Source organism: Amphiura filiformis, chromosome 5, assembly GCF_039555335.1.
Source record: "Amphiura filiformis chromosome 5, Afil_fr2py, whole genome shotgun sequence".
NCBI classification, from domain to species: Eukaryota; Metazoa; Echinodermata; class Ophiuroidea; order Amphilepidida; family Amphiuridae; genus Amphiura; species Amphiura filiformis.
In genome coordinates this window covers 25,980,394-26,007,246 of record NC_092632.1, presented here as the reverse complement: position 1 = coordinate 26,007,246, position 26,853 = coordinate 25,980,394, and the positions used below count along the sequence as shown (strand labels likewise).

Sequence of the window (26,853 nt, the reverse complement as noted above, 5' to 3'; positions counted from 1 at the left end):
AACGCGATACGCGCGTATCGTGCCTTCCCACGAAAAAACGACCCTTTTACGCGTTTTCATTATCGCGGATGGTGTACAGGCCACAATGGGGTGACCCCCCGGGGCCTAGGCCTATTTATTTTACTTGGCCTTATTTTGCGGCTGATTTAGTTTGATTTCACTGTCAAATTTCATGGACACTGCAAATTAAATACCCCCTATTTTGGCAATTTCGCGGTCCTTGCTACTGGTAAAAAACCGCGCAATTTGGTATTACTCTCATGGTTGTCAACTTTTGTGTTGAGTTGGGGGGGGGGGGCGGGCCGGGATTAAATGGAAGTTGCAATTAGGCCTAATGTGATTTCATAATATACTAGCATGACTAGTCTTATTGACGCTGTTGCCATATTGAATAAAGTCAATCTGCAAAGATATTTTAAAAACGTTTACGTCTATAAAAAAAAATGCATTGGAGTTTCCAGGCATAAAGTAAAATGCAAAAATGGGGCTGTGCAATATAATTATGATCAGCCCTGGGCTGGAGTGGTAAAATTGGAGAGTGGGCAAGAATTTTTTTGGCCAGAAGGGGAAAGCAATTTTGGCAACCCAAACACCCGGGGGGTGACACACATTCATGGGGCGTTTTTACGCTCTTAAAATAAGGCTAGGGAAACAGTATCCGAGCTCATAATTATTCAGTGCAGCCCCTTAATTTTAGGTTCCCCAAACTTGGCATAAGGCAAAGGTTTTTTGCCATGTCATATAGGCCTACTTCGTACCCCCGGTTGGTACCACCGGCTAGAGAGCGGATAGGCCTATTATGATTATGATACTGAGATCATGCAATTGTGGGGATTGGGATCATGAGGACAAACTAGCTATTAAAGCACGGTACGATTTCTGTGAAATTTTACTTTTGTTATTCTTTACCCAAACTGCTGAAATGATTAATATTAGTAATACCTGACAGGAAGGGTTTCTGTCCATTTTAAACTGGAATAACACTGAGGGCAAACTAAAAGAAACCCTTTGGCTATTTTGGCCGTTTAAAACATGGAGGATTTAAAGTCATAGTTGTGTTGAAAATGCGCTGTTGACCTACACAATAGGTCTACACAAATTCGACTGATTCCATTAAAGGTGTAAGTTGGGACGTGTGTAGGCCGACTAAACGTTACAAATATGCCAAAAAAATCAGGTTTGAACAAAAAAATGAAATAGGCCTACAAAAAAAACCGTGTCATATTTATGATCATACATTAGAATTAATAATTATTTTATTCTTTATTTTATTGTTTATTATTATTAATCTTAAAAAATAAAATTCAAATCCATTCGTTAGATTTATTCAGATTAGCATTATTAGTCATTTACACACATTAAATTTATAAATTATTCCCGGGATTCGATTAGTGCCTGCCTGTTTGATTAACGTGGCGATTTTCAAGTCATGTGAAAATGAATCACTTACTGTTTCACAACTGGCAACCCAAATATGTTGACTCCAATGGCCGACTGACATGACCAATTTGTAGCGTAGTGCCTGTGCTGGAAAATAAAAAATAATCATTGGAAAATAGAAAATTCGATTTTAATTAATCCAATTCGTGAAGTAAAATAAGTGAAGAGATGGCAGATAATGAGGCAAAGGGAAAAGCATTGAGGGAAGAAGCCGAGAGGAAGATGAAATCCGCCGACGGATTCATCGGCAAGTTGTTCGGGTAAGGATTTTTGTATACATGCATGATTGCGTGTAAAATGTAAACATACAACACGTACAATGTAGAGACATACAAATTACAATGAAATGCAATGTATTGTCAATTTTATATACTTACCATGAAATGCATGTCATGTGTACGGTTGCCCAACATTTTGGAGCCATGGTTTATAAACGTATTATACCTTTGGTTCTTTTTTAAAATCTGACTATAGAAAAAATATTAAATTTGTGTACATTGTGGAACATTCAACTACGCTTGTTATAGGTATGCTAGGTAAATTCAAATTTGCCATCAAACTGCATCATTTTATATATCAAATCAAAGCCCTTGAGTAAACAAAGCCAAAACTGAAAATCATTTTTTCATAGCACTTTCCGTAGCAAAGTTACATCTTGTCAAAGATTGACTTTCATCAAAAAGTTTCAGCTAGCAAAATTCTAGCCCGAAACATCATGGCCCTGTTCCTTCCTCACTAGGGCCATCCGCATGAGTGCCATACGTACGTAAAAACGGGGCACTGTGAATTCATGTCGCGGTGATGACGTCACACTCACAGCATCTATTTATAGGAAGAATTCAAAACACGGCGACGATAACAGTCACAAGTCTGGTCTTTTACATCCTCAAATTATGTGCTCACAATTTATGAACATGCACCAAATAGGTTTTGTTTAAGTCTCATCTTCATGTGAGGAATGATAGGAAGTGGTATATATGAGAAAAAGCGGTATTTTATGTGTACCCTGGACCAGCTGTGCTCAGGAGTCTCAGACCTTCGTGCGGAGAAGGACAGTGGAAATCGTGTGACGGAGGTGTGAGTACCTCGGCTAGCAAAATTCCCCAAAAGCGGCATTTCGGGGTGTTTCTAGATCTTAGTCTCATTATGATAGCAACTTTTTTAATGGAACTGCTATCCAAATCCCTCTAAAATTCCATGTGCGAGTGACATTTCACCATAAAAAATCATATATTTGGGTCAAGTGAAGTATAGAAAACATAAATATACGTTTCCTTCTTCGGCCAGTTGTTTTAAATTTCTATGTAAATATGCATTGACATTGTCGGCGAATTTGGCTGACTAGCAAATGTGTTAACTAAGGTTTGCCTGGGTTACCTACTTGTTACTCCGCGACCAATCATGCTAACTACACGCGCGTACAACGCTACTCTACGCGTCCATATTAGCGAGGCTATCTGCGTACAACTGCTTACTACGCACAGCCACGCAACTCAAGAGTATGTTCCACGATGTACACAAATTTGATAATATTTCTATAGTAGCTGTAGCCTGACAACCGTATAATTTATGTTGCGGTAGTAAGCGATACCGGTATCGCTTACTCGAGAACTCTATATAATCAAATTAAGTAATTCTTGGCCAAACTGGAACACTGTGAACGCTAGTGGCTCCGCGATAAACACACGCAAATATAGCGCGGTACAGAAGAAAGTATACACGCTTAGTACACTACATGGACGCAACGTGCATGTTCCAGTTTGGCCAAGAGTTACTTAATATGATTATAGCTTTGAATTTGCACACGATAGTTACGCATTTGAAGCTAGAGTGCTTTGCTATGATTTTTTTGTTTGGACAGCGGTGCAATTTTTTGCATATTTTGGGCAGTCTAAAATTTTGCTGAAGTGTAATTTTAGCAACATTTTTGATGCAATCGCATGTCGTGATCGGCTGTGTTTACTTCTGACCTTCCATTGCTTTACACGTGTCATGCTTCACTTCAGCGAATCCAACAACATTTTGAATGCTACGGTCTCTAGCCTATCTAGGCTATAGAGACATTCAAAATGTAGTCGGAATCGCTGAAGCATGACACCGTGTAAAGCAATGGAGGGTCAAAAGTAAACACAGCCGATCACGACAGGCGATTGCATCAAAAATGTTGCTAAAATAGTCGCCCCCTTTTTAACAATTAAAATGCCCTCCACCACTTTTTTCAACCAAGATGTTTCAAAAATGTTGATATTTCCATGCTATCTTGTGTAGTAAGTTTACCAAGGTGCACACATGGTCACTAATGGCGTCAGCAATTGGCAAAAATCTGGTTGTGAACTAGTGCCGTACTATTACGCTGTCTTTCCTATTCGGCGAGGATGACAATATTGACCTCCTCGTCTGTTTACAAACATAGAAGTAGACAAAAGACCGTTCCGCTTGTCCAAACACTCAAGTATCAGAAGGATGGTCCACAATAGCGTGATTCACGTACCGGTAACATGAATAAGGATTAAAAACTGTCAAGTCATGCAAGTAGAACCATGTGCTTCTTTTGTCCAATTTGCCATCAAGATTTCATATGGAAACAGTTCAGACCCAGAACACAATCATGTCAGAAATTAATATTTTGTTCTGGGACTCAGGGACTGATTATTCGGACTAGTTGTGAACAGGAAGTCAGCGTCCCCTAAGAGAAGAGTTCATAGTTTGTCATTTCACTTAATTACCAGGTAACGATTTTCATTCTAAAAATGACCTCTAATAAATGCTCCTTTTTGGAAATGCAACATCCCGGGGCGATTAATCGAGGAAATACGGTAAATCATATACATGTACCGTATTTTTGTGTGTCAACCATGAATGATCCTATCTTTAGGTCTAGGTCCAGGGACACTCCAAAACCGATTTTTTTTTTTTTTTTTTGAAATTGAGTATCCCACCCCCAACCATTGTGACAACATTTCACCTAAAAAACGTGTGGGACTATACTCGGACCAATACGGTATCTTGGTCCGGTCGACATCAGTGCTAATTTTGAGCACATTCAAGGTGTGAAATGACCAGAATTGTGACTACAGCAATCTACATTTAATTTTATGATTTTGTTTATCATGACCATGTGCAATTGTCGTTCCTATATATTGTGATGAAGAACTGGTACCTAATTAAGGCTCTCACATAATTATGTAATTAGGTAATTATGTACTCGGGTACCTGATTGAATTTTTGATTGAAGTGTTGCATGTCTTCGCATATACGCGGAAGAGCGTTAATGCATGTCTGTAAAATATGCGGTATGGGTATGTGCATAGTAGTTTTATCTGTCGCAATTCATGGAACAATCAGCCCTCATTATCGGGTGATGCTGAGACTTTAACGGTTTGGAATTCGTCTGTAGGCTTGTTCAGATGATCACTTGTAAAGTCGCTTGTAACTACATTCGAATGTAAACTTGCATGTAGTGCCCGTCTAAACACACTCGCATGTAGCTACATGCAAGTTACAAGTGACGATTTTACATGTAAGATATCTTGCATGTAGCGAGCTACATTCGAATGTAAGACCAGTGTGAACAAGACTTGCATGTAAATTCACTTGTAAGCATGACCTTGATGACCCAATCCTATTCTGATTGTGCATAATCATGGCATAATTTACCAGTGAAGGTCACTCTTACTTTCGAGTTGGCTTACAAGTAAGTCCTGTGTGGACACACACTCGCTTGTAGCATAATTGAATTGCTGGCTCGCTTGTAAGTTACATTCGAAAATAGGCTACCGTCTAAACACACCTTGTATCTCTTTAGTCCATGGTTGTAGGCTCATGAAATTTGGTGAGAAGGACCACCAGAGTAGACAAAAAATGTAAAAAGGTCATTTTGTGGTCATCCGGGGTCAAATTGCCATAGATTGTTGCAGGTTCATGGAATTTGGTGGGAACAACCACCGTAGCGAGACAACAAATGTCAAGGTCATGGGGGTCATCTAGGGTCAAATTGCCATAGATTGTTGCAGGTTCATGAAAGTTGGTAGGGAGACAAAAAATGTGAAGGTCATTTTAGGATCATTCAGGGTCATCCGTGATCACATTGATTGCCATAGATTGTTGTACATTTACTTCTGCTACCAATAGTACAATGTAATAGCAAAAGCAGGCAGTTGCAAAAACAGGTGAGACTTGTGGTTCGAGAACCGCCTTGTTTCAGAAAGTCCAGATGAAAAACTGCCTAAAGCCTAGATGTCTTTCTCCTATTAAATATTGTGTGTAACACTTGATTTGTTTACAGCGGTACCCAGAAACTTGAAGAAGCTGTTGAGTTGTTCCACAGAGCAGCAAATATGTTTAAAATGGCCAAGAAATGGAATGGTGAGTTATTACTGGAATTTAGACTCATATTATTGTCTTTGGTTACACTGTTTGTCAGGGGTCAAACCCTCACCCTTTTTTTTTCTGCCACGCTTTTTAGCCATACACCTGGCAACCACCGCCCTTTTGTGACCAAAGCTTTCAACATTGTAGTTGTCAAATTCGGAAGCTTCATTGCTACCGCAACTACATTGTCACTTCCGGGTTCTCACGATCTGCACCCGCCATTGTCCATTTCAGAGTCCGAATTGATGCAGAATCTATCCTCATCTAACAAACACTCATGATTTTCTTCTTCATCTGAAACATTTGCAAAGGTCCCTGGACGAACTGTGCGTCGCTTTTTTCAAAGCCATTTTCATCATTAATTCTGTTTCGTTTGGATGACAACAACAAGTGGGAACTTCTGCACATGGCTGACATCCTGAATCGATTCTGTTAAATCGGTCTCTACACAGCCGCTGTGGTTCCGTTCGCTCCACTTCTAGTGTGGAGCGAGTAGGCCAAAGCAGCGGTGTAGATTGACATTCAATCGTGGCCATTCATAAATTCATGGCTCGTCGATTCTACTATGGGTGACGTTTACGAGATGAAATATCAGCAAATTAATTTCGGCAATTTTCATTCAAAATTTACAAATAAAATATGAATGTTTTTGAAGAGATCATCAAATTACTTTATTATATTTTTTTCAATTAGTAGCTTTACCCACACGCTTAATATATTGCTCCTACACTTTTTAGAAACCCACCCTTTATACAGCAATATTTTAACGCCCACCCTTTTTACCGATTTTCGGAATTCCAAACCCCCACGCTGTAGAAAGCGTGCCGGACAAACATTGTGGTATGATGTTTATATATTAATTTTATACCTCATTGAACTGCTGATTTTGTAATGTTCCATACATACAAACCAGTTTGTCCCCATTTTAGCATGGTTGTGTTGTGTGGTTCTTCAATTATCGGTATCCATTTCGAAATCTTGTACAATTACGTCTAAGCTTAAAAGCCTACCATTAAAGCTAGATCTTACATGGATCAGCACAGAAATTAAATAAATGTTACCGTTTGATTATCATGTAAATACATGTATATTATATATTTCCATTACAGAGGCTGGTGATTCATTTTGTAAAGCAGCTGAGATCCAATCGCAGCAAGCCTCCAACCACCAGGCAGCTACTGACTATGTAGACGCAGGCAACTGCTATAAGAAATCTAACCCACAACGTAAGTCACAAATTCTTTGGAAATTCACTTCACATAATGGCCTGAACTTCAATCCCACTTTCCTCCAATCATTTCAAATAGGCTTGAGACGTGTGGGATGGCAGGAGCCTTGTATGTTACAGTTTCTGTCATTTAGCTAAAATCTTTGACATTGTACTTCCTGATAGTATACATTGATCTTAGCGGAAATAAGTCAAGGAAGTCACATTAATATTTCTGTCTATCTTTCTGCTGTGTCATGCTCCCCTCCAACCCATCTTACATGTAAGGGTTGAGTTTTTTCTCACCTGCACTTCAATGGAATCTAAGCTACTTCAAGTGTGTACAAATTAATGGGTCACACACAGACATTATGTGAATCTGTGTTCTGTAGCTGTGGATTTCATCATGTGTACACATGCATACATTATATCTTGAATTTGAAGTGCTATAAATCTGTCATGGGTGTGATTCCCAAACAGATGAATAGAAGCAGGGGTTTATCCAGGATCCAAATTCTGCCCGTCCACAGATCTGATGGCTATTGGGACCTGTGATTTAAGCTGCCAGTGAGTACACCACCCACAACATGGCAAATTACATTCAACAAATTTTGCAATAACCAACATGGATACGATTTAACACAATTGAGCCATACTAAATTGCCATCTTAAGGACATTTAGACACCTCTAGAACGAGTTGCCCTCTACCGTTGGTGGTTCAAGATCCTTCTTAAGAACCCACCTCTTTCCCACTGCCTTTTCTTGTCTTTTCTCTTGTAGTGCTTGCCTACTTTGTAAAAGGCAGTTAAGTCTCATTGTTTTATGCTTTATGTTTATCCATCACAGAGGCAGTTGAGGTCCTGAAGCAAGCCATAGAGATCTACACAGACATGGGTAGATTTACCATAGCAGCCAAACACCACATAACTATCGCAGAAATCTATGAAAATGAAATGGTCGATTTGGAAAAAGCAATAACCCACTTTAGACAGGCTGCCGATTTCTACAAAGGGGAAGAATCAAACAGGTAGGTGGTAGTTCAGAGGAGCCCATGAAATTCTTTCAGTATGGTTAAAAAATATGGAATTACGGATTTTAGAAAATTTCGAATCTGCTATTTCTTGAGATCTGAATGTAGGTACCCCAGTGGTATACCATTTTTCAGTATCAACGCATTGAGGCAGTTGTTTCGCACACATCTATGCGGCATATTTTGCAGGTGTGTGTGTATGCAAGCTCTTTAAGCAAATGCTGGCGATTTGAAGCTGCGCCCACTGACATCTCTGTCACATGGGGGGGGGGGATAATACAGCTGGTTGACTAGAGAAATGTGGTATTCAAAGTATTTTATATGTTTATGCTATATTTTAACAGAACATGTATACCTTAAAAATGATAGAACTCACACATTAAGAAATTTGTGTACACTCATGTTAAGAGTGTTATAAGGGCATACAGAAAGAACTGACCAGAAACAAAATATTATCACAGAGATTTATCTTTAAAAAAAAGACATAATTTGTGATAGCTCACAAATGACATTGAATATGATCAATTGACCATGGCCTGTTATTGTTTACACTGTTGACATTGTGACCATTCCATTCCACTCACTTAGAAACCAAAATGACATATGACCACTGGTATTCATTTATTCACTCATTCAAATCATTATTTCAAATGGTACACATTTGATGCTGGTCCGGTCTGGGAAGTGTCGGGGATCTATGGTTGAAAATGGATACTACTGGGTCGGGGGAAATTTATTCGGGTCAGATATGGGGTGAATGATTATATCAATCTGGGTCAAGTGGGCATCAATCGGGTTTGGTTGTGTCGAGGAGTTAATTTTAAGTATGCCCTGCTTGTGCATCAATTACCATTATGATTCAGTTCTACTAAATAGCTGGCTAGCTAAATATTATTGATTTCATTTATTTCAACTTGCGCATTGGTTTGCTTCAACTGCTTTGCTGCTTCATCTATTGTAGCATGTAAGTAGACTGAATCCTTCATCGTCTACCAATGCGCATGGTATATGTGTTGTGCTTGTAGGGACGACTGAAAAACTTGGCGTTCTTATCATGTCGGATTCATGAAAATAAACCTGTGCTACCTTGTTCGTGCTCCATAGCACGACTTCCTCTCGGCTCACGTGCCATACCATGCCTTTGTGACAGGATTGCACAAATGCAGTCAAAAGGTTAATTTGGACATAACTACGCAGTCTCAGACACAACTGCACAGTCTCCATTCCCCGCATTCTGTTCGACATGTTTTTAACAAATAAGTTTCTCAGGAGTCAAAATGTTGATGAATGAGGGCGTCAGTCTAGCATTTAAGTACATGTAAAATAAGTCTGCATGAGTAAAGCAAGTGAAATGCACGTGGTCATATGTCATGAATAGGTCTATCAAATATGGGGGACAACAAAATTAATGTGTTACACAATACCAAATTCTATTTTGGAAGCACCTGACCTGTGGAATAAAGTGATGTGTCCTCTTCACATCAAATAAACCCTCCAGATAATTTGCACATGTAATGAATGAGTCGGGGTAGACAAGTCGGGGGAGCAAGCAACCCCATAGATTTGCACATAGAATAATAAGTCAAAAGATGTTTAACATCATATCTTGAAAAGTGTTTTTCTTAGGAGCTTTAACTTGGATATCAAAACTTTAAAGTGTTGAATTTAACTTCTCTTAAAATTTTATTAATTGTTACCATGTATAATAAGATGTTATAATATCAGACTACTACAGACTATTCGCAAACAGCCAAAGTCTCTGTGCTTTGTATGCTGTAAATTCATTAGGGCCGATCGTTTCAAACATGCATATATCTAACAATCATGCCAGCTTTGCATTGAATGCATGCCTTTGTGTGTATGTTATAGAGTGCTGCGTGTCTTCGCCCGTAAAAATACGAGGTGTGAGTGTAGCAGTTTCATTGGTCGCAATTCGTGGAACAATTGGCCCTCATATCAGGTGATGCTAGGACTTTACCAGTTTGGGAATAGTGTGTAGTATTATGTTTTGTAGATTTCCTTTTACAAATTACACGTACTGCTAGCCATCCAGTATATATTGTTTTGCACACGGTCCAATGCACACACTTGACGTCGCACGCATATGTGACGTGTCATGTCAAAAGGAGACACATTTGGGCAGGTTATCAATTTTGAGGTTTTTACATATCTTAAATATAGAGATATTTTGCTCCACAATGCCATTTTCCCCAATGAAATCGGACATTCCTAAGCGAAGATATTGAGTTTGTAAGATACGGTATTATAAAATTGGAATCTGAGATATCAGCCTTTAAAAATATTATTGACAATGTTGAGAGTAGGAATTACCTTGAAAAATGTCTCAAAAAATACAAGATGCCAATTATATTCAGGTCTGAAACTATTAGACAATATTTTAAACATTTTAAATAACATCACAATTTCGCAACAAACCCAAATTGTGAAAAAATCACCCCGTGCAGATTTTTGGATATTTCTCCATTTACGATCCTGCCCAAAAGTGTCTCCTTTTGACATGTCACGTCACATATATGCGGGTACTAACGCTTAAAAAGGACCTTTCAAAACAATATTGTCGCACCTAATCCTCAGTATGCAGTATTACACATACATTTGTACATGTCTGCATGTAGCAATCAGTGTCAAATGTCGAGCTGATAAACCTGTATATTTTCTTCTCTGGCCCAGTTGGAATCCCACAGTACATTTTGAATTATCTCACAGTACATTTTGGTCACCTTGAGTATTATTTTGAAAATATTTGGCACATTAAACAACTTAGTTAGGTACTCTTGCAAATGTTTTTATTTGTCTAAATACTCAATGTTCAGGAAAAAAATAACTGTCAAAAAACTTCTATAGAAAACCTGTCTCAAAAACAGGTTTGTGCTATTATTTACATACTTTTTACCACCCTGTATTTTTGAATGTGGCAGTATTGGGTGAGTAAAGACTTTCTTTGCATGCATTATTTTAACCATATTTGATTTTACATATTGTTAATGGAGAACAAAATAACATGGTTTATCAGCATATGGTCATTTTCACAGTAAAGGGTGTACCTTTTGATTTTTGGGGTCAAAATTTCAAACCACTTAAATATGTTTCTGTTTACTGAAATCATGCATAGAAGCAACTTAAATTCCAGTAAAATAATGTTTCAAGGCTTAAACCTTTTGATTTCTAATAAAAATTTGACATTTCCATAACATTTTGGTTAAAATCTAAGAAAAAATGTCTTTTACATAACCTCAGAAAATTATGACATGATAGCTGGAATACATGTGAAATCACATTACAAAGTAAGTCAACAGATATAAGTTACATTTTATACCATGTTTTGCTATGTTTGTAATTGCAGTTTTGAAAATTTTTAACATCAAGTGTCATTTACAATGGAAATTTCCAAACCTTAAACATATTTTTTAAGTTTTAATTGGGTTCCTAAAATAATTTGAATGTCTAACTTCATGTACAAATACTACTTGATGAAAGGAACCTCCCAGCCAAGTTTCACAGAAATTGGAGTTATTTTTAGAATTGGCAATTCAAGCGATTTGTGTTTGGAGGCTTCAGTTAACAACACAGGTGATCATAAAAGTAAAATATTTGGCTAACCACTACAAGTTGACATAAAAAAATAGGTAAAAATATCACAATTACCAATTTTCATGCTTTGCTTCTAAGTATTGAATTTCAGTTGTGACAAAAATTAAATTATCACAGCAAGTCATTTTTTTTTGTTTCGGAGGCTTCATGTTAACAATTGTTAAACATTGCAGAAGTAGTTTTTTGAAAACAACAGTGTTGGGATCATCTAAGCTGTTATTTTCTTGTGTATATTGAATCAATGATTCTATGCGGCAGATATTGTAGATTTATCACATGTTAATTTTTTCACCCATTTGTTAAGTATGGTGTTTTTTGCATGTGAAGCCTCCGAAACAGGCTTTTTTGGGTATCAGTATATTTGTCAAAAATTAACCATAATGTCAATTTTTTTTTTAATTTATGACATTCTGCACATATCAAGTAATAATTACAATGCAGATATCAGTATGAAACACACCAATTTAGATATGCATAGATGATAATTAATCTTATTGTTGTTTCGGAGGCTTCATTTGTTTCGGAGGCTTCAATTGTTAACGGAAAGTTTGTATTGGGTCCCATTTTCAAACGGTGATATATATCTCCACGATTTAAAAACATGTGACTTGAGGATCTACTTTGCTACATTTTGATAAATAGATTGGATGAGCTCTTTTATTTATATTTGCACAAGCTTGCTGAACAGTTTGTTTCGAGGCTTCAAAAAGTTAACGGAAAACGGCTCTTTGAAGTCAAGATTTTATAAAAATTTTAAAAGCTTGCAAATCGACTAATTTTTGTTACCCATTTCAAGTTAAAGATAACAACTGTTATGAATCAAGAAGAAGTGAAGAAATAACCACGAATTATGAACCAAAGCTACACCCACAAAGTTTGTTAACAATTGTTAACGGAAAATGAAGCCTCCGAAACGACAAATATCGAAGACCGGTTCTCAAAAATACAGGGCTGTTCACAATTAAATCTAATGTGGCAGTGTTTACTGAACATATGACTGTACTTTCAGGATAAGAAAAATTATCCATGAACTAACTGAAGAAAACAAAAAAAAAAAAAAAAATGTTACTGTTTTTTATAGTTTTTCAAAATGGCAATATTAAGTACATTTAAGCCTGCTAAAACTGAACGCAGTAACTCCCAAAGCTGATTATGCTACCCAAGGTAGCTGCTAACTAGATGACTTATGTGGCCAAAAATCATGGAATTCTGTGGCTTTATTAGAACACTATGGATTAAAATGTTAAAAATCCAAAGTTACACCCTTTACCGTGAAAATGACCATATAGGAAAATATGATTTTCTTATGTTACACCCTATTATGTTGATCCTACAGTGTATAATTCTGATCGACTTAGATTTAAAACTTTTAAACATGGTTTTAACTCTGATTCTACTCAATTTTGGTTGTGACAGACATGTGCATTTCGCTGGTTACCGTATTAAAGTTAATCGCACAGAGCATGCAAGGCTAGTTTGTTAGCACACTTGCAATGTAACCACACAAAAGCATTGATATCACTTCCTAACTTGAGGTGAACCAAAGTAATAACCATGTTTCGTTTGGTTCAGTACCACTTTTAGTATTCTGTCTCAAGCTTCAGGATTTCCCCCTTTTTTTTTTTTGCCAAAGGTCGGGCACTTTGCCTTTTTTTTGTGTGTGGCTTTGCATCCCTTGCTGTGATAAATAAACCACGAATGAATGAATGAATGAATTCATGGACACCATGTTAAAGTTTCTGACTTTGGCAAATCTGGTGTCTTTGTTAGTGTCAGCTTTCCAAAAAAGTTTTACCCCCTGGATGCTTTTTGTGTCCTTCCCCAATCCTCATCCCTCATCTTGAGACAAAATGTTTTTGTCTCTCTAGATATTTGTCATGTATAATATTTTTTCTTGATGTACTTTTTGTTAAAACTTTGATGCTTGTCTCTTGAATGTTTAATATTGTAAAATTGGCTCCCTATCAATTTGTCCATTTTGCTGTGATAAATAAACCATGAATGAATGAATGAATTCATGGACACCATGTATAAAGTTTCTGACTTTGGCATATCTGGTATCTTTGTAGTGTCAGCTTTCCAAAAAAAGTTTTACTTTCATATACATGGATTTATGATATTGAATCAGAGTTGGCGATTTGGTGATTTTGATCTCATTTCAGAGTTGGTGATTTTGATCTCATTTTGTGTAACTTTTGTTATGACCAACTTACAACATATGACCAACTGAGTATTTTGTTAAAAATTCAAAATGATATTTACTATTGTAGGGAAAAAGCATGCATATTTAAAAATAATCAGCTTTATATACATGTGCCAACCATGAAAGACAGGGCAATCATGACAGGAGCTCAATGTTCAATGCTAGTGGAATAAGTGCATGTACATTAGAAACAGATACATCACAAGAAAGAAAGCAGAAATTACATACAAAATAAAACAAAACCACATGGTATAGAAAGGTGGAGGAATGCAGTTCCCAGAAAGTCTTTAGAAGTGGCAGAAAACAAATTGAGCTAACTTGTAAAATGATACATTGTACAAATTACTGCAACTGTAAATATCTGTATTTCATTTATGATTTAAATTTAATGCATTCAGCAATTGATGCATCCAAAGGCTGTTTTTGTAGCCAGACTACCCCTCGTAAATGTTAAAGAAAGATTTCGGCTCACAGAAAATTTCTGACATCTGTTCAGATTTGCTTGTTGGTTCCCAGAAAGGTAAAATTATTTCCACATGTCTTGAATAAAGTATACTGGCCTGAAGGCTGAATAATTACAACCTCATTCTTTCCTTTCCCCAGTTCTGCTAACAAATGTTTGTTGAAAGTTGCACAGTATTCGGCTCAGCTGGAACAGTACACAAACGCAACAGAAATATATGAGCAAGTGGCAGCCACTGCCATGGACAACCCTCTCCTAAAGTATAGTGCAAAAGATTACTTTTTCAAGGTGAGTTTTATGTTTGTGATGTGTCAAATGTTGAGGTGTTAGTGGAAGAAGGCCCTATCTGCAATAGCTGCCCTTTAGACATTTTACAATTTCTGCATTGTGTATTGCATACATTTAAAAACATGAAATGTAGCAGCTATTGCATGAGGTTGATTCATGTATTCTGTTGATTCATGTGTTAGAAATTCAGCTGTAAGATTGTAGCTTGCATACAGTTGATCTACTGAAATGCATCACTTACATGTATATGTACACCTACATGTAGTGTATCCTGGTGTGCGCTTTTGTTTGTAAGTGTCAGTTGGGCTTGGACACATGCGTTAAACAAAAACTGTTTTTCACCTACATAAGAGTGGGAAGCAAGGTTTGGCTTGATGATTTCATGAGGTCATTTTAGATGCCAATTCCAAGTATGTTGTCGTATGTAACAGTCAGAAAGTGTGTGTTATTAAAGACCATTGAGAAGTCAATCAATTTTAGAATTGAAAGTCTGTGTCATCACTGCTGTGCAAGTAATTTAATAATTCCAGCTCTCCTACATATTTGCATGACATTAAGTAACAGTGTATATAAATTTAATAGCACCAGTCAATATCATTTAAAAATCAATATTTGATCCACTACATTAGATACAGGCTAATATATATGTCATCAGAGGCTGTCTTGTCATCATAATGCAACTGTTTTATGCATCCATTACATTTAGGTTTCTATTTGTTATTCTTGTACACCAGGCTCAAGTAATTGGTAAAACAATTTATTATCATAAAATGACCTAATTAATTTAATTTAATTGAGACAATTACTGAATGTTCAATTTCAACGTGCTGAAGTGTGTAAATTAAGAGTCCAATTTATCAAACATGTCAGTTAAAATTTATTGTATAGATTGCATTTATTAGCCATTTTGCAGGAAGAAACATTTCTAGTTAATGCAGTTATATCAATAGGTGGCACACACATCACTAACATGCCCCAGACTGGTGTTACTGGATAAAATTTGTTTTAAAATGTCTAAAGAATTGCGATGTTTTCAAACCGTTGGTTACTCGATTAGAATAAACACTCAATTATTTGTGAGAAATTGTATACAAGTGCAGGCTTCTCGTTTGTCTTGCTTGAATGAGTCTAGTCCTTGTGTGTTTGTAATTACCACCAATCAAGGGTGTTTCAAGCCACAACGACTGAGCTGGGAATTGTTTGGTACTGCCCTCTACTATATATAACAGGTTATTTTTGCTGGGTTAATTTTTGTGATTTTAACTTTTCTGAACACTTTTGTAGTTTCTTTATTTGCGGTTTGAAACACCTACATATTGAAGCCTGTGGGTTTTTTGATCAAAATATCAACAAAAATAAAGAGTTTTGAAATAATGTTAGTAAATAAAATAGTATATTTCTTTCAAATAACATCCGATTTTGTTATTTTTTCCGCTGTCAGTTGCAGATTTTTTTAAAGAAACAATTATTAATTATTTAGATTTAGAAAAATTAATTATTAAAAGCAATATCACTCATTAGAAACAGCATAAAATGCATTTTAGCCTTTTGTCTCCCATTGGATCATAGCATGCAGGTGTGAAGTTGATTGTTGTTGCATTCTATTAGAATTTCAGTTACATAGAAATGTGTGTAAATGAAACATGGAAATATATATACAAAAAGTGTTGTATTTATAATTATGACAAAGCTATGCTACTAGATTGTACTTGTAGACTGCAAATGATGTGAGTTTTTAGCTATATCAGTAGCCAAACAAATATCAATAGCCAAACAAATACCAATATCTGTATGTAAAATTAGAAGACCACATTAAATTCAGTATGGTGCCCCACAAAAGATATAGTGTCGGTTGGTTAAGCCAGTCATTTTATGTATCGTAAAACAATCTAAAGATAAAAAACTATACATGTTTGGCCTTTTTCCTTTTATTTCTTTGAAAATTTTTTAATGGCTACTATTTAAAGGAAAAAGTAGGCTACAATAAATAGAAGGGAAAAAAAAAGCCTATGTTTCTCATAGCTTATTTTACTAAAAAAAAAGAAAAAGATTTTTCAAAATGTGTGAGAGACAGACTTTGTTATTTTCATTTTTGGGCCTGATTATTCAAATATTTATTTCACATATTTTTTGCCAATGACTTAGATGACACCAAATAATAAAAGCATGTTTTTGTTTTTCAGGCTGCTTTGTGTCACATGTGCGTAGACCTATTGAATGCTCAACTTGCTATACAGAAATATGAAGAGATGTTTCCAGCGTTTTCAGATAGTAGGGAATGTAAACTTTTAAAGGTAAGTCAATTCCAAATGACTCAATGCTGTCACATGCATTTGTTTTGTGTGCACATTTATCTTTTACAAAAATGTTGGTAAAAATATATTTTAAAAGCATTTGTCAGAAGAATATGATGATTAAAAAATATATTTGAGTGAAAATATTTCATTTTGTGGTTAATAATGTAAGTTTGAAAGTTAAGGTCATGTTTTTTATGTTGGGCACCAATTGCGTTGCATGTGTATTTTTCAAGCGAATCACATGCTTTTACAGGTTTGGTACTATAACTTCAAAAGTTTACATTAGAACCCAATTAAAGTATATATTCTGAGAGCATATACTCGGATGATTTCAGAAATGATACAATGGGAGTCATTATACAGGGTGACCCATAAAATACACAGGGTGTAACAAGCAAAATAAGGATGAAAATATTAATTCAGTTAGGGGTGTCACCCCCCGACGTACATTGATAATGTAAAAATTTGACAAATGTTTAAAATAGCTAACTTAATTGCCCATCCAGTCATATGGAACTTATGGCGGTCAAGTACTTCAAAATGTAGATACAGGGTTGTCAAAAATCTATCTATATTTATATAAATTTCTTCAAAACACACCTTATTTGGCACTGGAAATGCAAATTTTCCTGATTGAGGTATGTAACTAGATGTAAAATAAGCTCAACAATCCAGTTTTGAAAGTTAAAAGAGAATTCGACAAAGCGTTTTCGTAAAAAATGACTTTTTGGACCAAAATTGAGTGTGAGGACGCTCTTTCAGATTTGTCGCAAACCTTTTATGTTTTACTAGTTGAGCCTTTAATCATGTTTTGTTTGCCCGTAGCACCCTTTTGAATGTTCCCTATATTAAATCCCTATTCAAATGCATAGAGGTCAATGAACTTTATTAGTGTAGCAACAAGTAACCAGTAAGTTTTAATTTAGGGATTCAATCATGTTTCACCGTTGTTCATCACCGTTTAACAACGATGCGGCCGCGTCGTCTGCGTGGTTTACTTCAGGGGCAGCTTTAGCTGCTTGAGCGGGCGAACCACGCAGACGCTACCGGACGCGAGTTGTTAAACGGTGATGAACAACGGTGAAACATGATTGAATCCTTTCAACAACGCAAAGAAGCTAAATATCGTATAATTCACGATTATTTTACGAGGAATGTCATTTAATCATTGCCACTCAGCCTTACAAAAACTTCGATGATTTCTCTTTTGATATCAGCAATAAAACTACAGAATAAAACGGCAATGTTTAGCCGCTACCTGAAAAATACTGAATTCGACTTGTAAGCTGGCATACGCACAAAGGTTCCAGGCATGACGAATTTTACGCTCTCGCCAGTAACGCCAGTAGTCTCGCTTCGCGTTGGCGTACGCTTACAGTAAAAGTGTGGGTTCATCACGGTTTAACAACGGTTGGCTCCTGTACAAAGGTATAGGAAGAGTTGTTGAATGTCTAATTAACAAATACTGAGGCAGTGAATGCTAAACATGATATCATTTAGCCGAGATCAAGTACAGAAACAAGTAGAAAATAGAAATCCATCAATAATGTTTATTGAAGATCATATGGCGGAGGATCACCATTGTACAGCATTGTGATCCGCCGCCACATGATCATGAGCCACATGAGTTACAGTAATTAGTACAAATGAAAATCATAAATTTTTGTTTCAGAAATTGAAAGGCCAATGTCTAAGAAACAAAATAGTACTAGACAAGCTCATAATAAACATCAAATAAATAAACTACATGCATGTAAACATGTCTTGATGAGTAAGAATGCAACAGAGCCACCCCAAGCATCCCAAGCTTGTTTAAAATGAGTTGTTGAGTTGGGAAATGAAAGGAGAAGGAAAAAACATTTCACATTGGATTTTTTGAGACATACTTTCTTTTTTAGGCCAAGAATTATTAAGTTGTCAACAACATCCCAGAATGTTAAGCCAATTTTATTGAGAGTTTTTTTACATGACCATCCCAGCAAGTCAAGTTGCCTCATGATATTTGGTGGTACCAAACATAGTGTTGGAAGTTGAGGGGGAAGAAATCAAGGAAGTTCCTGTTAACTCATTTAAAATATTTTCCAACTGCAGGATGACTAGGAACATTCATTTATAAACATACTAGCTTTAGGTTTGATGAGTTGGTAAAACAAGTTAGCTGCTTTTGAGATGTAATTGCTAAATAGATTTTCAATTACCAAACCCCAATGAGTCACATATTGAATTCTTTCAGTAGTCTCAAATTTATAGACCTATTTGGTTATTTATAGGGATTGGTTTATCACATCCCTAAACACTAAATGAAATTTCAACACTTCAACACTGAATTGCTTGCAATTGAGTACCACAATACAAATAACAAAAGTAGCAACAACAAAGTTGCCTCAGAGCATTGTGTTATTCCATTTGAAATCCATACTCCCCCTATGGAAGGAATGACCTTCCATACAGGGAGTGTGAATTTCAAATGGGAGTACCTGATCGATGAATGGATGACTCAATTTAAAATCTACACCCCCTTCGTTTGATATTAAGGTCATGTTTTCCACAGGGGTGTATGAATTTGACCTTGAATAACCCATTTGTGGTGTGAATCCATCTAAGCAGTTGTTCCTTTTCTACAATAAAAATGATGCTGGTTTTTGTTTTGCAGAAATTATCAGAAGCTGCAGAAGATCAGAATGTGGATGCATATACAGATGCTGTAAGTACAAATTACCAAGTATGAAAAGAAATTCTGTCATCTAAAAGTTTTCCTGGTTTGTTTTTTTGTAACCTTATATTTTAGATCAAGTATAGGGAACATGCGACTTAGGGGCTGCATGCATTCCAAGTGATGACTGTAGTCCAGCCATCTAGAAAAGAAGAAAGAATTTTAGGTTATATTCTTGCATCAGCATAAATTAGAGAGTTGTAAATGTTTTTGTGATAAAACTCAAAAGGGTGGTGATGCATTTGCAAATTGAATTATTCAGTATCTAACAAATACTAATACTGGGATATGCTGCATATTTTACCCCATTTTTGAAAAAGTTTAAAATGAGGCAAAATACACAAAATCTGCATCCATGGTCACCAGAAACCTTGTTTTCCTGGGCTCGGGCCCAATTCCGGAACATGTTACTAAGCATGCTAACTCGCCGGGTGTAAACACACATGTGCTACACATCGGTACGCTATTAAAAAACAGGCACTATACACAGTATAGGAATAAAACGTTTAGTGACTATCATTAAGTAGGCTTAAATCTAATGGGAGCTTAGACAACTAAACTTTTTATTGAAGGTCTGATTCAGAGTAGGTCTACGTACAGGGAGGTCAATGTGTAACTGACTCAAGGACTACTGGGTGAAAAGGTGGTCCAGCCCAGGTATAGATTAATAGACAGAGACTCTACTCTGTTGCTTGTATCTTGCTATGTATGGCACTGTAACAGTGTCAAACATTTTTCAAACTTTCTCGCCTATACCACATTGATTGCGGTAGTTTCAGCATTTAAAATATTAACCAACAAACAGCCACCATGAGAAAAAGATTCCACTTTCCAAACACATGTATTAATATCTTTGTTTGAATAATCTTGCATAAGTGTTTGTATTGTGTCGTAAAGAATCTATTATTTTATAACAAAAACTATTCTATTTGTTTCAGGTGAAAGATTATGATTCCATTTCTCGATTGGACCAGTGGCTAACAACAATCCTACTTAGAATTAAGAAGGCCGTCGGCGGTGATCCAGATTTGCGATGAGCCACCCATCGCTACCACTCACTACTCAATAGAATTTATCATTATCATGTATCATGCTTCCCTGTCGCATGGGCTGGTCAGCCAGAGTACAACTTGCCCCCTTTTATAACATGTAATTCACAGGCTAAGCATAATTTTATTAACTCCAAACTGAATAGTTTCTTTTTCGAAAAGAAATGGGAAAATAATTATGCATGTTTATGAATTCTTGTAGGAATCATCAATGGCAAGGTTACCAAGGTGTTGAAATGATTTCAAGTCATCTTTCCATTGAATATAGGCCATCTTAGCATTTATTTTTGCACTTTTAATGCTACAATCTGCTACTACAGCTCAAGATCATATTCTTATAATGTATATAATCCATTTACATATATGTCTATGAAAGAAAGCTTAAAATTGCAAATTTAAAAGCAAGTGAAACAGTACAAAATTGGTAAAGTGCAAACAAAACAAATCACTCTGGATGACATTCCACAGATAATAATATGTATGCACAGTTGAATGGATTTTTATGGTCTGATAACTTGGTGCTAAGATGGCTTGATTGGCAATCTTTTTTAAATTTGTAAGTGAACGTAAATTATTTATTCAGTTTTGCGTCTATGAATCTTTTGTGCTTTTTTTTGCAAATTGGTTATGTGAAAGCATTGTGATGCATAAATTGTGTCTTTGTAAGCAAACACAAATCTGATATAGTCATCCCTCTACATGCATTATCCCATACTGTGACATGTGAATCATGCATAAAGATTCATCTATCTCTCTATGTCCCGTAGATTGGAGGTCATGGGGGTGACATGATGGCTCTTGAGATGCACAATTTCCACTGGTTTCTATATCTGTTCTTACAAATATGTCAAAATTCATCCCTGTCCCATTTTTTTATGCTATTAATTCAGGTTTTCTTTGGTCTTCCTCTCTTCCACCAACCCCTATTGGCTGTATGGTCAAACTACTGTAGCTGCCTTCATATCACAAATTCACAATTGAGATAAGATATTCATGTTTGCCAACAAAGCTTTCTATAAGTTCCCTGGCTGACTTGTTGGTTGTGTGTGAAGTATAGTAGATTTACAGGAGTCTTCACATACAGTTCATCTCAAAAGCATTTATTCACTTTTCAGTCTCTGCATTTATCTGTTTCGGATCTGTACAAGAATAGAGGTTGCCAGTGATTTATGATGTCATTGTAAGGCTTTTTGTCCCTCCAAATATGTTTCAAATGTGTTAGTGAATATGTAGCAACTGCAATTCTGATCTTGATATTTTTACACTGACTTAGCATCTTATGTGATGGTTGCCCCTATGAATTTAAACTGTGTGTTTGCCCAATCATAAACCATTAAGCCTGTAACACGTCAATAGGGCAAGTTGTAATGTTTACTACATAACTACACTCAGAACATAAAACCCACCATGTGACAGAGGTCTGCCATAATGCAATATTGTATTATATTATAGAAAACACAGATTATGAAATTATGTCTATTCCCTGTATGTACATGTCCTGACCCTTCACATCTCTTCTTATTAAATGTATGGTGTTACAAGTTTTTAAACATGTTTAAATCTAGTTCATCCTCAGAACTTGAAATGAGTATTAATAAGGCAAAAAGTTGAATTTTGAAACTTCGTAGAGTGTAATGTATTATGGTATGATGCGAATAATGAGATTATAATGAAGCAGCCAAGTGTTCATGTATTTTCACACATGGAAGAAAAATACATATGCAATTTAACTTTATCCACTACTAAATAGTATCCTTGATCACAAAGTTTTGGTAATTCTGCCTAAAGACAAAATTCAAGACTTGTGTACTGAATAAGAATTATTCATACAATCTAGGCCTATACCAAAGCTTTGACATATATATATTATATATGTTGTATAGAAATCACTTTACACCTGTCCATTATGTACACTTATAATTTGAATATGTATAGACGGAGATCTTATAAAAACATAATTGTAACTGTTTATTCCAAATTTAAGTTGACATTTACTGTTACTCTATAAAGTGGCTTGACTATGCTTTGTTTTGCCAGAAGTTTGGTAGTGATATCAGTGCCTGTACACGGTTGCTTTGTAAGCATGCTGGCAAACTGCCCGCCCTTGTTTGTAACTCTGCAGATTCATGTCTATGACTGGCAAAATAAGCACCTATGTCACTACCAAACTCAAGGTGAATCAAGGTACATGTATAGTGTTTTTTTTAAGACTTGATAGGCATTTGATGCTTCATCACAAGTAATAAACTGTCAGACCTGAAAAATTTAATATTGGTGTAATGTGACCTACCTTAATTTTAGTTTATATTGTATAAATAGATATAGAGAGAAAAATTTCTGTTATGGAATATTTGTGAAAATGTAGCATTTTTGATATGCACAAATTAATTAAATGTCTAAATTGACACTTATTTAGGGAGAGTATTATTTACTTTTAAATTTGTCATATCTACCTCCTTAGTTGTAGCTATTTATGTAGACCTGTATTTTCATAATGTTAACAAATCAATATCTACCCACCCTCTTGCATGTGGTCACTTTATTATGCCAATATTACAATTTTTTAGGTCTACATCATCAGGTAGGAAATGTGTCTGAAGAATTAGCAGGTGCCAGCTGTATGTCACTAGTTTTACAATTAAAGGTGAATAAAAATGAAGGGTTATTCTGCTCAGTAAAACCTGTAAAGTGAATGTGCAATAAAAGCAATTGTGGTCAGGGTAATACTGATTTGTTAACCTCTTAGATTGACCAATGGAGCGGACTTACTGACCTCACTCACGGGTGGGCATAGCGGTCCGCAAACTGAGTTAGTTGCCAGGGTAGCATTTGTTGATACTTTCAATGGGTTGCTCTATTAGGAAAGCAAGTTAGCTATCTCAACCTGAAGTTGCCAGTGTCATATCACTGCAAGGAGAGACAAATCAAATTCACAAGCGTTGAATTGCCGCTAATGTTTTGCCCTCGCTGCATGTATCAGCAACTGGTAGTATGATGTGGGCATAAGACATGTGTAAGTTGCCTTGTCAAAAAGGGGTCAAAACTCATCCTTGCCTAATATGGCATAATTGAAGCAATTTAACATATTTTCCCCAAAATTGTGTATGTATGGTATATTGTAATCAATACTACTCATCAGGTGTAAACTCTTCAACTAAAGTGTAATCTATCACTGATCAGATAATACCCATTTTATATTTAAAGCATTCCAAATCTAGCATGACTGTTAACATTAGTTTCCATTATTCTGTGCATGAGGTAGACACATCTGTACGCAAAAAAAACTATACTTCTTCCAACATAAAGTATAAATTTACAGCCATGTGTTCTCAAATATAATGTATATCTTTATAATCAAAGCATGTTACTTGATCAAAATAGAGTTGGAATTACATTATCAGAAATGTTCACAGTTATTTGCTGTCGGTTGAGCGTACAAGTATGTACATGATTGTCTGACCATTTTTATCTTTTACATGTACAACAGGATTTGTTATGAGTCATATATATATTATGGTTATGGAGTGTATTATGGAGTGTACCAAAATTTTGAACATTTCTGATACAGAGTTGTGGCAAGTCATTGTATAGCAGTATGGGTGCCTCCAGCATGTCTGGGCATAAAATATATTCACATATTTTTTATTTTGAAAGAGATGTAAATTTTCAGTACCCCACCTAAGATCTAGGAGATTTTGGGTAAAATATATATTAAGTGCCATGTTTAGTTTTTATTCAACTCAAGTGTATGAATTAAGAATAAAAACAAGTTATATTTTGTTTGGGTGAATTTTGGGATTTCATGGAGCAGTTGTTGGCACCAAATATATTTCAACTTGCAACAAGTCTGTGCTATATGAAGTTGGAACAAGTGAAACCTAAGGAGTTGATATGCAATGTACCATTATTGGGGCAAAATGTAGGCCCTCAAAAAATAAAGGCATGTAATGCGATTCCATTATTGAAGTACTGTATTTGACCTATGTGGATATTTGTTACTGAACTTTTGTGTACTAGTTGACAAGCACGTAATGACGTACGCACCAGGTGGGTTTGTTTAGCACCAGCAGTGTTAATTGATTGAATATGTATCCATCAGTCATAGATATACAAGGGTTTGAATGAGAGTGTAATTTGCCTTATTAATTTCTAGTTTATAGCATGCTAGCTTGTAGCATCTAAGGGCTGCCAATTGTCAGTCATTGAATTAATTTTTTTTACATTGGGGTGCACTTTTGCACCGCATTTTGAAAGTTGTGGTGCAATTTCATCTGACGCAGTGCAATTTGAGTGCAGTCTCAGACAATCAATACATAAGGTCAGTACAATGTGGTATCACAATTTTGCACCACACTTTTAAAGTTGTATCGCAACAGGCAAATTTTGGGGTGCAAATTACACTGCGATAGGGCTTATTTCAGATGCTGGCTGCTGCAGACTTTTATTGGATGTAGAATATTCGATGCAACATGTCTTCATTAATTTATTCCCATTCTATTGCCAGTAATGTTGAACTTCTAAGGAATGTTTGATGATGTAAAATCGATAATATATTTCCACCAGACATTCAACATAACATATAATTGAGTTTCCATCAATACACATTTGTTAGAAGATGTAAAAAGATTGTATTTTGAATACTTGTTGAATGAATATTCTACGTCAAAGATTTCAAGCCTGTATAGCCCTTAAATTATACAAGTGAAGTTCCAGTGAAGTTTGTGACACCTCTTTCCTAATTTCTTGTGCTACACAGCCAGACTCCTCTATTGATTGTCAAAGTGGCAGGTGTATTTCCACACCATATAGATACTCACAGTATTACGACCATTATTGCATAGTTATTAGATTTCATGTGGTAGTTGACTGTTATGGGTGGCTTATGTACACCGGTAGTATTTGGCCATGGCAAACAATACAGGAGTTACAAGGCTGTGTGTTTTCTTGTTCCTCATTATTTTTTTATCAACACTAAATGGAAAGTGCATGTGACAATAAATATTATGAATGTCTCTGTCAATATGGCTTGATTTCTTTTCATTTCAATTGTGATGTGTTAGTATGCATGAAGTGGTAGAAAATATCCCACAAGACAATCTTCTGTGCCCTGTCATTAACCACAATGTTTTAATGTTTCTCCCTTTGTTACTTGTCAATGGCTGAGTGGCACATAGATACATATCCATTAGCTGGTGAATGTATAATTGCCTGTATGATATATAGGGCGTGCACCAGGCATGGGGGAATATCGTCACAAGCAATCGTCATGATCAGTACACACCAAATGGACTCATGTCTTTGTGCCACTGAGCTATGGAAATTATATCCCAGGTGATGATTACACAACACCTATGCTTTATTTGTAATGGATGACAAAATACCTAAACATTGTGTCTTGTACCATCTGATTCCTACTAGTGTGAAACCACAGTGGGTGAAACTTTCATTTCAAATTCATCATGAATTATGATAACTTGATTCAAGAACTTTTTAAATTGACATGGCAGGAAGTGGTAATCAATGCATTAGTACTAGAAATGGGACCAACTGTTGGCATTGAGAGCAAAATTATGTATCTTATAATGAAAGGGGGTTAGACTAGTAGAATGTGGAATTCATTAAGCCCCTATATAATCCTATGGGAATTCTGCCATTGTAGATTGTCAGAATGGGTCCAAAATGGTGTACATTAGCATTTTTGATGAAGGCCTGAAATAAGCTAGAAATACTTATGCTAGGGTTACAAAGCTATGTGCATATAGCTGTCTTTTCTCAATTTGAGAGCTGTAGAGAGTGGATTGGCATGCCATCATTGTGTGATTGTGTCGCCAGAGAACGGACAAGTGGCTCTTCTATAAGTGTGCATACTCCTCGCAGGATTCAGTTAGCATACATGATTCAAAACTGCCACTGCGAAATCCAACATGGCATTAATCTCAATCACAGCTTGAGACACTGTAATAGTGCATGTAATTGGAACAACTCATGCATATTGCAAACCTGCAACACATTACACATTTGTCAAAATGTGGTATGGTACGCCAAAATGATACATTATTTTTTCCATCCATGAGTTACGCACAAACGCCTATAACCATCAAAGACCAAAGCTCTGTGCTCATCTAATATATATTACCATTAATTTAAATGCATGTCTTGTACTGAACATGAAATGCTAC

At 36.0% G+C, this 26,853-nt stretch overlaps 1 protein-coding gene across 1 annotated transcript; it reads left to right on the top strand.

Moving 5' to 3' along the window:
- Nucleotides 1–1,466: 1,466 nt before the first annotated feature.
- On the top strand, nucleotides 1,467–25,694 carry LOC140152872 (alpha-soluble NSF attachment protein-like). Its single transcript, XM_072175398.1, has 8 exons — nucleotides 1,467–1,700; nucleotides 5,726–5,805; nucleotides 6,921–7,037; nucleotides 7,866–8,046; nucleotides 14,468–14,615; nucleotides 16,799–16,909; nucleotides 19,566–19,616; nucleotides 20,564–25,694. The coding sequence occupies exons 1-8, from the start codon at nucleotides 1,609–1,611 to the stop codon at nucleotides 20,660–20,662; spliced, it is 879 nt and encodes a 292-aa protein (XP_072031499.1). The 5' UTR covers nucleotides 1,467–1,608; the 3' UTR covers nucleotides 20,663–25,694.
- Nucleotides 25,695–26,853: the final 1,159 nt, after the last annotated feature.

Excerpts from the sequence above, each read along its gene's own strand:
- LOC140152872 (XM_072175398.1), top strand. The coding sequence starts at position 1,609 with ATGGCAGATAATGAGGCAAAGGGAAAAGCATTGAGGGAAGAAGCCGAG. Across the intron at positions 16,910-19,565 it reads GGGAATGTAAACTTTTAAAG|AAATTATCAGAAGCTGCAGA; the intron begins GTAAGTCAATTC and ends TTTGTTTTGCAG. Across the intron at positions 19,617-20,563 it reads TGGATGCATATACAGATGCT|GTGAAAGATTATGATTCCAT; the intron begins GTAAGTACAAAT and ends TATTTGTTTCAG.